Source organism: Elgaria multicarinata, chromosome 21 (assembly GCF_023053635.1).
Source record: "Elgaria multicarinata webbii isolate HBS135686 ecotype San Diego chromosome 21, rElgMul1.1.pri, whole genome shotgun sequence".
NCBI lineage: Eukaryota > Metazoa > Chordata > Lepidosauria > Squamata > Anguidae > Elgaria > Elgaria multicarinata.
Genome location: NC_086191.1, coordinates 11,013,614 through 11,023,924, shown reverse-complemented (window position 1 = coordinate 11,023,924; position 10,311 = coordinate 11,013,614). Strand labels below are relative to the sequence as shown.

At 47.7% G+C, this 10,311-nt stretch overlaps 1 protein-coding gene across 1 annotated transcript; it reads right to left on the bottom strand.

The window, feature by feature from the left end:
• Window positions 1-3,298: 3,298 nt before the first annotated feature.
• CFAP126 (cilia and flagella associated protein 126) lies at window positions 3,299-8,433 on the bottom strand. Its single transcript, XM_063146268.1, has 5 exons — window positions 8,396-8,433; window positions 7,490-7,552; window positions 6,787-6,867; window positions 6,228-6,404; window positions 3,299-3,946 (listed from the first exon to the last, which is right to left on the bottom strand). The coding sequence occupies exons 1-5, from the start codon at window positions 8,420-8,422 to the stop codon at window positions 3,299-3,301; spliced, it is 996 nt and encodes a 331-aa protein (XP_063002338.1). The 5' UTR covers window positions 8,423-8,433.
• Window positions 8,434-10,311: the final 1,878 nt, after the last annotated feature.

Genomic DNA, 10,311 nt, shown 5'->3' with positions numbered 1-10,311 from the left:
TTTGATACCAGGCATCTCCAGGTGAGGTAGGAAAAACTCCTGCCTGAAATCCTGGCGAGCCACTGCCAGTCTGTGTTGACAGTACTAGGCTAGATGGACCAAGGTCTGAGTCAACAGAATGCAGCTTCCAATGTTCCCTTGATAGAAAATGGATCACCACAGGGCTCGTGTCCGCTGACCATTGTGTGCCTTGCATGCAGAACTTGGCCTGGCTTAAAAATGCATCGGCACATTTTAAGAACAACGGCACAACCCAACTCTCCTTGGATGCAGACCTAGTCTGTGCTTACAGTAGACCCATTAAAATCCGCCACACCTAAATTAGCTGTGGCTACCTTCACCCTGGGTCTGTGCTAAGCGTGACTAAAGTTGGATCCAACCAATGCGCTCCACCATTGAGCTTCTCCTTGTAATGGGAAGGGTGTCCATTACCTGCGCATAGAGAGACATGCTGTAGCAGGCACACCCACCCACCCGCTGTGGGGGAGTCCAATGCGCAAACCCTCAATAACCCCTCTATAAGGAGAGGCATTTTGCCAGTACCTGATTCTGAGCCGGTATATCGGGTCAGCACTCAGAGTGGTTCTGAGCTAGTGCACAACTGGGTCGCAGCCCTGCCTTAATCTGGGTCTCGCCAGTGGCACCTTCGCAGACGTGTATGGAATGAGCGGGCATCATAAAAGCACAATTGGGCTACAGGTCTGGAAATGTTGGTGACTCTTGAACTGATTATTATATGCAAGCGGGACCTTTCTCCAAAAAATGTTGCAATGGAGTATTCCTGCTTAGGTTTCCAGCCAGCCATGCCCGCCATTCCATTTCCCTTCTCCCAACAGTCAATATTCTTTGTCCACTCAGCATGCTCAATCCTCTTTGGGGACTGTTTTGGAGGTGTGTTAGTTTCCCAACGTCCCCCAAGTTTTTTCTCCCTAAACTGATTTGGGGGGTATTCCCTCCCCCCCCCCCCAAATTTTCAGGTTTCCCTAAAACCTGCTGATACCTTCCCCATTTTGGCTACATACAGATCCATGCTCTGAGAATGATGTCTGTAGGATCGCTATAAAAAGGCCGGCCTGGTGCCCATTTTAGTGTGACTAAGAAAAAGGGCAAAAGGGTCTTGTAGTGCTTTAAAGACCAACAAGTGTATTTCTTCTGGTATTTCTTCATAGACATGGTCCACTTCATCAGATGTGTGTGTCCAACCGAAGCTTATGCCAGAAAAAACGAACGTGCTGTTTTTTAAGGTGCCACAAGACTCTTTCATGGTTTTGCTGCAAGTCTAAGACGGCTACCATTTTAGAAATTAAGAAAATGGCAGGTGGCGCTTGATTTTCAGTGGCCGAGGGGTCCGTATTCACAAGCAGAGTTCCCACTGATGTTCCGCCATGAAGAAAAGGCCATTTTCTTTACCGTTACAAACGGCAACAAAGCACTCAACGTTGAGCACCTAGATACAGAATCCCTCAACCTAGGCAGTGCCTCAATTTACTGATGCTAAAAATAGTTTGGGCGGGGAGGGGGGGGAGGAAGGGAGAAGATTGAGCTTGTTTCTCTCTTCCCACGACACACAGTCTTATCAAAAGGGAGACGAGTCACAGATCTCCCTGGTGGCTTCAGAAAGTCTCTTTAAAAGCTTGCCGCTTTGATGCTGAAAAGATCAAGGCTTTCCTCCGGAACACGAGGCCAATGCCTTCTTTTCTGTTAAGCCAATTACACGTGCCCATTACCGAAAAGATGTTTTTATACTCTCTGCTTTCCCCCCCTCCCCCTCCTCCATTATTGGTTTCGGGGTGTGCATGTGTGTTTTGTAATTCTCTGTTCTTCGGTATGCGCCTGGGTGTTAATGAGTCTGAAAGCTTGCGAGTCCCGAAATGGATTCCGTCGGCGTTCGGCAAACTAATTAGCTGGGTTTCTCTCCCCCCCTCTCACCAGTTTTGCAGATGTGTTTGGCATAAACAAGAGGAAAATGGTGTGATTCATCTAAAGCCTTCAGAGCAGAATTCTTCTGGTGTGGTCTCTCTCTCCCCCCCCACCCAATGGAGTTTCCCAGGAGTTTCCCCAGAAACTTATTGGAGAGTTCCTTAATAGAAAATATCAATAGTTTCCCAAAGAGTGGCTTGCCCACCATTAGCAACATTGGTGGCTCCTTAAGGGCATCTCATGTTCTCTCTCACGTTCAGCGGTGCAGTCAGGGTAGGACTTTGGGGCAGGAGTCCAGGGCCCCACTCAGCGGGATGGCTTTTAAAATGCATATCCCGATTTAAAGTAAGTGAAGTAATACACAATACTGTCGTAAGGGGTAGCATCTAAAGCCCTTTAGCGTAGAGCAGAAGGCCCTAAGCTTTTGGTGTTGGTGGGCTTATTTGGGATTTGGAGAGAGTATCATGGGCGTTCTCACAAAATGGCTGCCAGGGGGAGGAGATAGCTCATTCATAAAATGGCTGTTGCCCTGTAAACATGCCTGGTCACAGAACATGGATTTCCCAGGAGGCAAATGTGAGGCTAAAAGGAAAATATTCCCGGGAACCAAAGTACAAGGCAGAGGTGGGCTGCTTTATGCTGTGGTGGAAAATCTCTTATCACCCCAGACTGCAGGTGAAGGATCACATCCCTGAATCCTTCCCCCCACACCAAGGGGGGTGCAATCCTCATTTGGTTGCAGAGTTTAATCTTATCAAAACAATATGATGAACTGACTTGACATTTGTCCAATTAGGGGATGGGTCATTTTTGGGGGGTGGGTGGGAAATCTCTTGGGAGAGGAAAAAATATTGTTGTGTTCACTTTATTTAGTGCTGATTACCGTGAAAACACCCGTTAGGTGTGACATGACCATTCTGTCCTCAGCAGTCCGTGTGATTTTTATTTTATTTTTTATTCTTTCGTTGCCAAGCTCAGGTTGTTCTGCTGCTCCTTGACCAGCTGGGCCTGTCTTCTCCTGGGCATTGTTTTGGGAAGTACAGATTTAATTCTCCTTTTTCTGGGGTTGGAACAAGTTGGGAGTAATGCGCGGCTGTTGCTGGTACACCAGTTCGCCCTCGCCTGAACTCGATGGACGGTCCTTCCTGCAGAGATACTAAGTTGCAAGTGCCAAAGAGAAATGAAATTGTGGGAGAGACCATGGAGAGAAGGGAAATCAGATGCTTCAAGGTGGGATGAGGCAGTTGGCAGGCGAGAAGAAAAGAAAAGAAAACACACACATACACACCAGAATGACTGGAAAGACGGAGCAGAATGGCTTGTTTTAACTTTCAGTCATCGGTAATAGAATTCTTTGATTTGACCTTCGGACGGAGGTTTAACTGGATTGTTCTTCTAGGCAAGAGGGAGGCCTCCCCTTTCCCGCCGATCCACATCTGTTTCCTTCGGGATCTTCCGAACATCTGAACCGTGTCTGCCCTTTGTTACAAGGCTGGCTGGACGGCACAGCCTCGGGTGAACGGCCACTTCTGGGATTGGCTTCCATCGACCCCGTGCGGTACGAAGCCAATAGCTCAGGGGTGGCAACACCTTTGGGTTTCCCTTCCGCTGACCTGGGCCAACCCGCTGGCGAGGCGTCTGCCGAGACGGCTCTCCTGGGCATGGACTCTCTTGAGCTGGGGCGGTTTGGGCTAGGGATTTTAGGGCTTGCAGCCTCTTTCAGACGAACATCCATGGAGCCTGGCTGGCGGGAGATGGGAATCTCGCTGTTTCTTTTTCTCGTTTGCTCCTTGGCCTCCAGCTGCTGGGAGGCCTGGGTATCAGGCGAAGAGTCTTCTTTCAGCCGGACGTCAATAGAACCGGGCTGGCGGGAGAGGGGACCCTTGGGTGTGGTAGCTCCCCTGTGCTCAGTTTCTTTTTCAGCAGGCATTTCCCCCGCCAAACTGGGACACTCGGAACCCTTGGTGGAGGGCTGACCTCCTTTGGCAGAAGTCTCCTTCGCGATACGTGCCGGGGGGTCGCTTGGCTGTGGGCCAAAAAAGGCATTATCGCAGGCCTCTCTCTCTCTCTGCCTATAGAGAGAGGTCGAGGAGCTGTTCGCACAACACACTAACTGAGTGTGGGTTGTTTGAACTGTGGGTTGTTTGTTGAACGGTGGGTTATAACGACTGAACGCAGCCATAGTGGCTTGTTAACCATGCAGTGTGGCTTATTTTCTTGAACAAGCCACCTTGAGAACCCATGGTTTGTTGCTGGGTTGTTCAGGGTGGTTAAGAAGTCACACTGCATGATTTGCATTCAGACAATATGCTAACCCATGATTCAAAACAAACCACATTCAACTACTGTGCTCAAATAATTTTGTATCAGGTTGCGGCCTTTGATTAATCTTTTCAAAATACATATGAGGAACTGACATTTTGGAGTGATGTGTTAGATTTGTATGCCACCCAACTGGCAAATGCTTTTGGAGCAGTCTGCAATCATAAAAGACCCCGCAAAACAACAAAATAACAAAACATTCAACAATAAAAGTATCAAAATAACAAAACATTGAGGAACCAGCAGTAAAATTAACAATTAGAGCAACAGGTTAAAAATGACATGCCTACTGGAAAAGGAAGGTCATAAGCTGTTGTCTATAGTGAAGATGCCAGGCGGATTTCTCTTGGAAGGGCATTCTGCAGTTGGGGGTGGGGGAGCACTCCTGAGAAGGCTTTTTCCCTGATAGCCGCCTGTTGAATGATTGTGGGTGGCAGTAGCCAGAGAATAGCCTCCAGAGACTAGCTTAGCAATCAGGCAGGAACCTATGGGAGAAGGCGCTCCTTCTGGTAAACCGATCAAAGCCCATTGTATTGGCAATCTCAGCCATTCTTACCAACAACCCTGCAAGGTAGCAAAAACAATAGTTGTTCCATCTCACAGATGAACAAACTTATTGTGATACAGGCAGCCTTGTTGGAGGTGAGAATCCCAACTCCATATTGGTGTAATATTTTTATTAGGCCAACTCAAAGGTCGCTAAAAAAAATGTGCAGGTTTTCAAATCCTCCAGATCACTTCCGCCAGGCACAATGTAACAAAAGCCACTTGGCTTGTCAGGGACGGTGGGGAGAGGAGAAACCGGAGGCAGGACGGTAAAAGGGTAGCTTGATGCATGATATTTGCACACTGGCATATAGGGAGGTATGCAGACATTCAAATTTGGCCATATCAGGTGATGGGACGGTTTCGGTGCCTCCCTGGGCCACTGGGAACAAGGGAGCACGTGTGGTGTGTTTCGGAGGGGAGCACTGGGACATACAATGAAAGAGAAAGCTGAAGCATGCGCTGGAATTGATTGGTTTAGTAAGTACATAAGAAGAGAGAGGGAGGAAAAAGACCTCTCCCTTTTTCTGCGCTATGCATTGTTCGATGAACCTATATCACATGTGCTCTGGTTCCTTAGCTGCCTTCCACCCCTCACCCACCTAAACTAAAAAAATACCTTGTCAAGAGCTTGTTCCAACACCCAGATGAAGGCCCAAAGTGTATGGATCTTTTCTACTGGGTGGCAGTAAAGACTGCAATGTTTTTGACAGCTGCCATTCAAATAAGGTCTGTTTTGGTGCCCAGAATCGTAATTCCCCCCCACCCACTCCCAGTCAAAAAAGATAATATATATTTTTAGCCTGCTAGTTTTACTTGCTTATTAGTGTTGCAGGTTTGTATATTGTATGTTAGTGTTGTATAGTTGATGTATCTGTTTTGTTGTGTTTAAGATACAATGTTGCAAAATGGCTTGTTGCTCACGCTAATAACAATTCTGTTCCATTCTAACACCCAGGTGAAGACCCAATATGTTTCAAGTCAAGGGACTGTTCAGGTGCAATGTTTATATTAAAAAACTACCCTGTTTCCCCGAAAATAAGACAGTATCTTATATTAATTTTTGCTCCCAAAGATGTGCTAGGTCTTACTTTCAGGGGATGTCTTATTTTTCCATGAAGAAGAATACGGTACACATTTATTGTTGAACAAAAAAAAAGGTCTTATTTTCGGGGGGATGCCTTATATTACAGCGAGAGGCAAAACTGGAAGTAGGTCTTATTTTCGGGGGATGTCTTACTTTCGGGGAAACAGGGTAGTCACTAAGGGCACGATCCTATGCAGGTTTTAAGACATGCGGCATGCTGAGAGTTCTAGGACCCTTTTTTTCTGTCTATGTGTAGGATTGTGCCTTAAAGCATGACGTACTTAAAACCAAAAATAAATACACTGGAAAGATCCAGGTGTTTACCAACCCACCCACCCTGCCCCTCTTTTACCTTGCCGGTGACTTGGGGGCAGAAGCCGTTGCAGGCGTTGCTCAGGGCCGTGGACTTGCTGATCCACTCGGTGAGATGGGCAGCCGCGTTGACGGAGCGGGTCGTGAGGTTCACTTTGGCCGGAGGGATCTTTAGTGGCATATCCCATGTGCCCATATAGGTACCCCAGGGGGAAGCCTGCGGAGCAGTGACAAAGCAGTGCATCCAATTGGGAGGCGGTTGTTTTATCTGCTTGGGAGGAGGTTGTCCCCTAAGAGGCTGGGAACGCGGCTGTTTTCTCCAGCAATTGCTTTCATGCTTACTGAGCCATGAGGACTAGAAACTTAAAACGAAAACTGAACATCTCTGGATGCTGAACTCAGTGCATTTTCTGTGTCATTGTGGAGTCTCAACGTGCACATGGCCCTGGCAATGGGGCTAATCCTGACGTGAAGACTCTTGACCTTGGCCAAGGGTATTCAACAGGGTCTTTTTGTGGTTTGTTTTTTGCACAACTCTCAAATTAAAGCAAGGTCCCCTCGTCCATCCACTGTGAACAGGGGAATGAGAAGAGCCTCACCTTGGAGCGCGGGATCGAAGGGAGCAGGTGTCCTCTGTCATTGGCTATAAATTGGGTGTAACCTTCCCGGGCAGAAGGATGCTGTGGGGGGAAAAGAGGGGGGGGAGAATGATGGCAGGTGGGAGACAGAAGAGGAAGGGGGCCAAAAGGAGAAGCAGAGGTGCAGCTGCATAGCTCCTTGGGCCAGATCCAGCTAGCCTGTGGTTCCAATCCAGCCCTCTGGGCTTCCCCAGGCCCCACTGCCTTTCCCCTGACTGCTATTTGTTGGGGGGGGGGGATGGAAACGCCCCAGGGCTTTGCTACTGACAATAAAAGCTTAAAGTGAAAATGTGCTGGTGTTTTGGCCCCCTGAGAATGGCACGGCATTTAGGCCTCGGGCTGAAAGAGGTTTCATACACCTGCCTTACTGGACCGGCCCAATGGCCCCATCCCACCCTGGTTTCCGTATACGGTATATGATCTGGGGAGGTAGACTGGCTCTCATATGGAGGTTCCATTCTAGGAAACTCAGAAGCAGGGCATATGTGCATCATCCTCCCGTTTTATGTCCCCAGCACAGGCTACCCAGAGATAGAGTGCTCCTGTACATGGAAGGTACATTTAGCTACCCTTGCTAATAACAGCTGAGAGGCCTCCATTCCTCCATGGCTTTGTCTGATGCTTTTTCCCCTCACCACAGCACCAAAAGCTCTAAGAGACGTACCTCTTTGGAAACTCTAGGAAGGTTCCAGTTCTGCAAATTCCGGGCAATGTAGGCGTCTTCATACTGCAAAACAAAGAGGGGGAGGCAAGCATGAGACAAAGTGAATGCAGAGGCAGCCGAGAGGGTGCAAATGGACTCTTACCTTTAAAACAAACAAACAAACAAAAACACTCCAAGTTTCTAGCCCTCATGGCCTTGAAGCTGGGCATGAAAGGAAGCATGTGTATGAGAAATCTTAGAGAACAAGAGATGTGGCTGAATGGAGCCTTCCAATTTTGGCGTGAGGGAGGCTATGTACCAAAAGGAGGATAAATTACACAAAAAGAGGGTGGGGAGGTTGGGGGTGGGAAGAGAAAGGATGTCTCAATTTGGAGAGGAGTTTCAGAATAGTTTAAAGTGGGGAGGGGGAGATTGCAGAGGGGACAAGATCTCCTTCAGGGGGCAAAGGATCTGGATGGGGTATGGGATAGACCGGGGGTTGGGGTGGGGGATAAAGATGGGTTTATTGTGTGCAGGTGGAAGGAGATGGGGAGGGAGGAATTGAATCTTTACAGGGGTTTTGGAACAAATACCAAACCAGTTTTCTCTATAAACTGGGGGGGGGGGATCAAGTCCACCCCATTGTTTATAGCAGCCTTCTCCCAAACCTGGTCCCCTGCAGAGGTGTTGGACTACAATTCCCAGCATCCCTCAGCCAGGTGGCTGGGGGATGCTGGGAATTGCAGTCCAACATCTCTGCAGGGGACCAGGTTTGGGAAGGCTGAATGGGGAGAGAAAATTGGGGGGGGGATTTCTTCCCTGTGTTTGGCCATCCCACCCACCCCATTCAAACCTCTGTGTTGGAAAGGGGGTGGGGCGTCTCTATGGGGGGGAAGAACCCCCCCTTCCCAAAAATGAACCTCTCACCTGGCCAGAACTGTAGTGCGTTGCCATTCCGGCCTCTCTGGACCTTTGTTTGGGCCGTCTCCTAGCAACGGTGCGCTGTGGGCGGGGCCGGCGGAGGAAAAAAGCTACCAGCCAATGAGAAAGCGAGCTCTTTAACCACGCCCCCTCTCCAACTTCTCTCCCCCCTCCCCATTCCGAGGAGTGTCTCAGCCAACTCTTCCCCCTCCGCTCCATTCAAGTAACCTAATCCGCATTTCCCGGTTCCTCCTTAAGGACTAGAGACTTGTTTTTGTAAAATAAAAATAAAATAAAAAAGAGGGCGTGTATTAGGAGTCTGAGGCTCTAGTTTGGTAGCAAAATAGACGAGGAGGGCTGAGCTCAGCCATGAAGCTCACTAGCCACAATCTCTCCGCCCTAATTTACCTCTCAGGGTTGTTGTGTGGATAAATTGGAAGGAGGGAGAACTTTGAACGGCTCCTTGGAGGAAAGATTGAACGTAAGTATTGGGCAAAAGAAGGAATACAAATAATAATAATAATAATAATAATAATAATAATAATAATAATAATAATAATGTATCCTATTACTTATGCATTCTGTGCTCTTTCTTCCATCTGTGTGTGTGGAATCGTGATACATTCACAGTCCCAATGCAACTTAGTGCAAACAAACACCCTGCGGTAGTCCTTAAACAGTCACAAGCAATTGCCTACAGTAACCAGACTACAGCTTTGTTGTGAGCCATGTGAGGAAATAATCCAAGAAATGTGCCTCTGAGCATGCACGGAGTTAATGTTCACTATTAAATGACTACGGACAGGTCCCCAATACTCCTGGGTGTTAGCTAACAAGCTGAGAAGGTGTATCTAGATTTTGTTTAATTTATTTTTTAAAATAACCATGCCCTGTGTAGCATTGAGGTGGAGCTAGAAGGATGAATCCCTTTCTTGATTCTTCCTCCAGATCCAGTTCTACACCAGGGGACTTGGGACTGCCGATTTCTCTAATCGGTTCGCTCAATATTTCATAAAATCCATCCTCGGGGGAGATTCGAATGCAGCTCCAGCCTCTCCTTCACAGCCACTGTGGGGGTAGGAAGAGTTGAGCCAGGAGCTATGCAGACCAGCAATCGTTAAATTGCATTTGCATGCACTGGGCGAAAACGACGGATTAATTTACAAGGGATAATTAAAAGACGGCAGACGTGAGCTCTGAGGCCTGTGGTTTTTCAGCACCGTCTGTTTGCTTTTATGGGACGACGCGACAAGCGAACCAGCTCCGTTTGCTAATGAGTCAGACAGTTCAGCTTGCTTTGCATCTCCTGGCCAGGAGCGGGTCCGCAACATGCAACAAGTTTATTTGTTTATTGTTGATGTATTTACAGCGTGTTTACCCTGCTCTTCAAAAAGACACACACATACAAAAAGTCTTCAAGAGCAGCTTACAATTATTAATAATGAGATAGTCCCTGTCTTTAGACATACAATTTAAAAAGAAGCAACATAAAAGGAAAAGGAATTGGGAGGGAGGAGGAAAAAAGCAGCTAAGCTCAGGCACCACTTCTTAGTTTCAACGTTCTTGTAAATATTTATTCTGGCACAGAGGGGCTGCAGGTCTGCAGCTTGTTGTTGTTATTACATTTGTATACCGCCCCATAGCCAAAGCTCTCTGGGTGGTTTGTTCCTTCTCTAGCCCATGTATGGGGCTTAAGTTAGTGTGTCCCCCTTGCTGTCATGTTCAGGAATTGTCGGTTAGAGCTGTGTGATCCTGGTATGGGACTAGAATTTGCCAAAACCTGGACTAGGCCAGACCCAACTGTCTTAGCAAGTGTCCTCTTTGCTTGTATGCCTGAGTGCACTTTCAGACATGCAACTTTGACACTTAAAGGGACCTTTTAACATTGAGCACCGAGTGTCCCAAAGCTATGCACTTTAAGG

Bases quoted from the DNA above. Each gene is read 5' to 3' on its own strand.
- CFAP126 (XM_063146268.1), bottom strand. From the start codon at position 8,422: ATGGCAACGCACTACAGTTCTGGCCAG. The intron at 7,553-8,395 runs GTGAGAGGTTCA...TTTGTTTTGCAG, and splicing joins CGCACTACAGTTCTGGCCAG to TATGAAGACGCCTACATTGC. The intron at 6,405-6,786 runs GTGAGGCTCTTC...ACTGCTCCGCAG, and splicing joins CTTCGATCCCGCGCTCCAAG to GCTTCCCCCTGGGGTACCTA.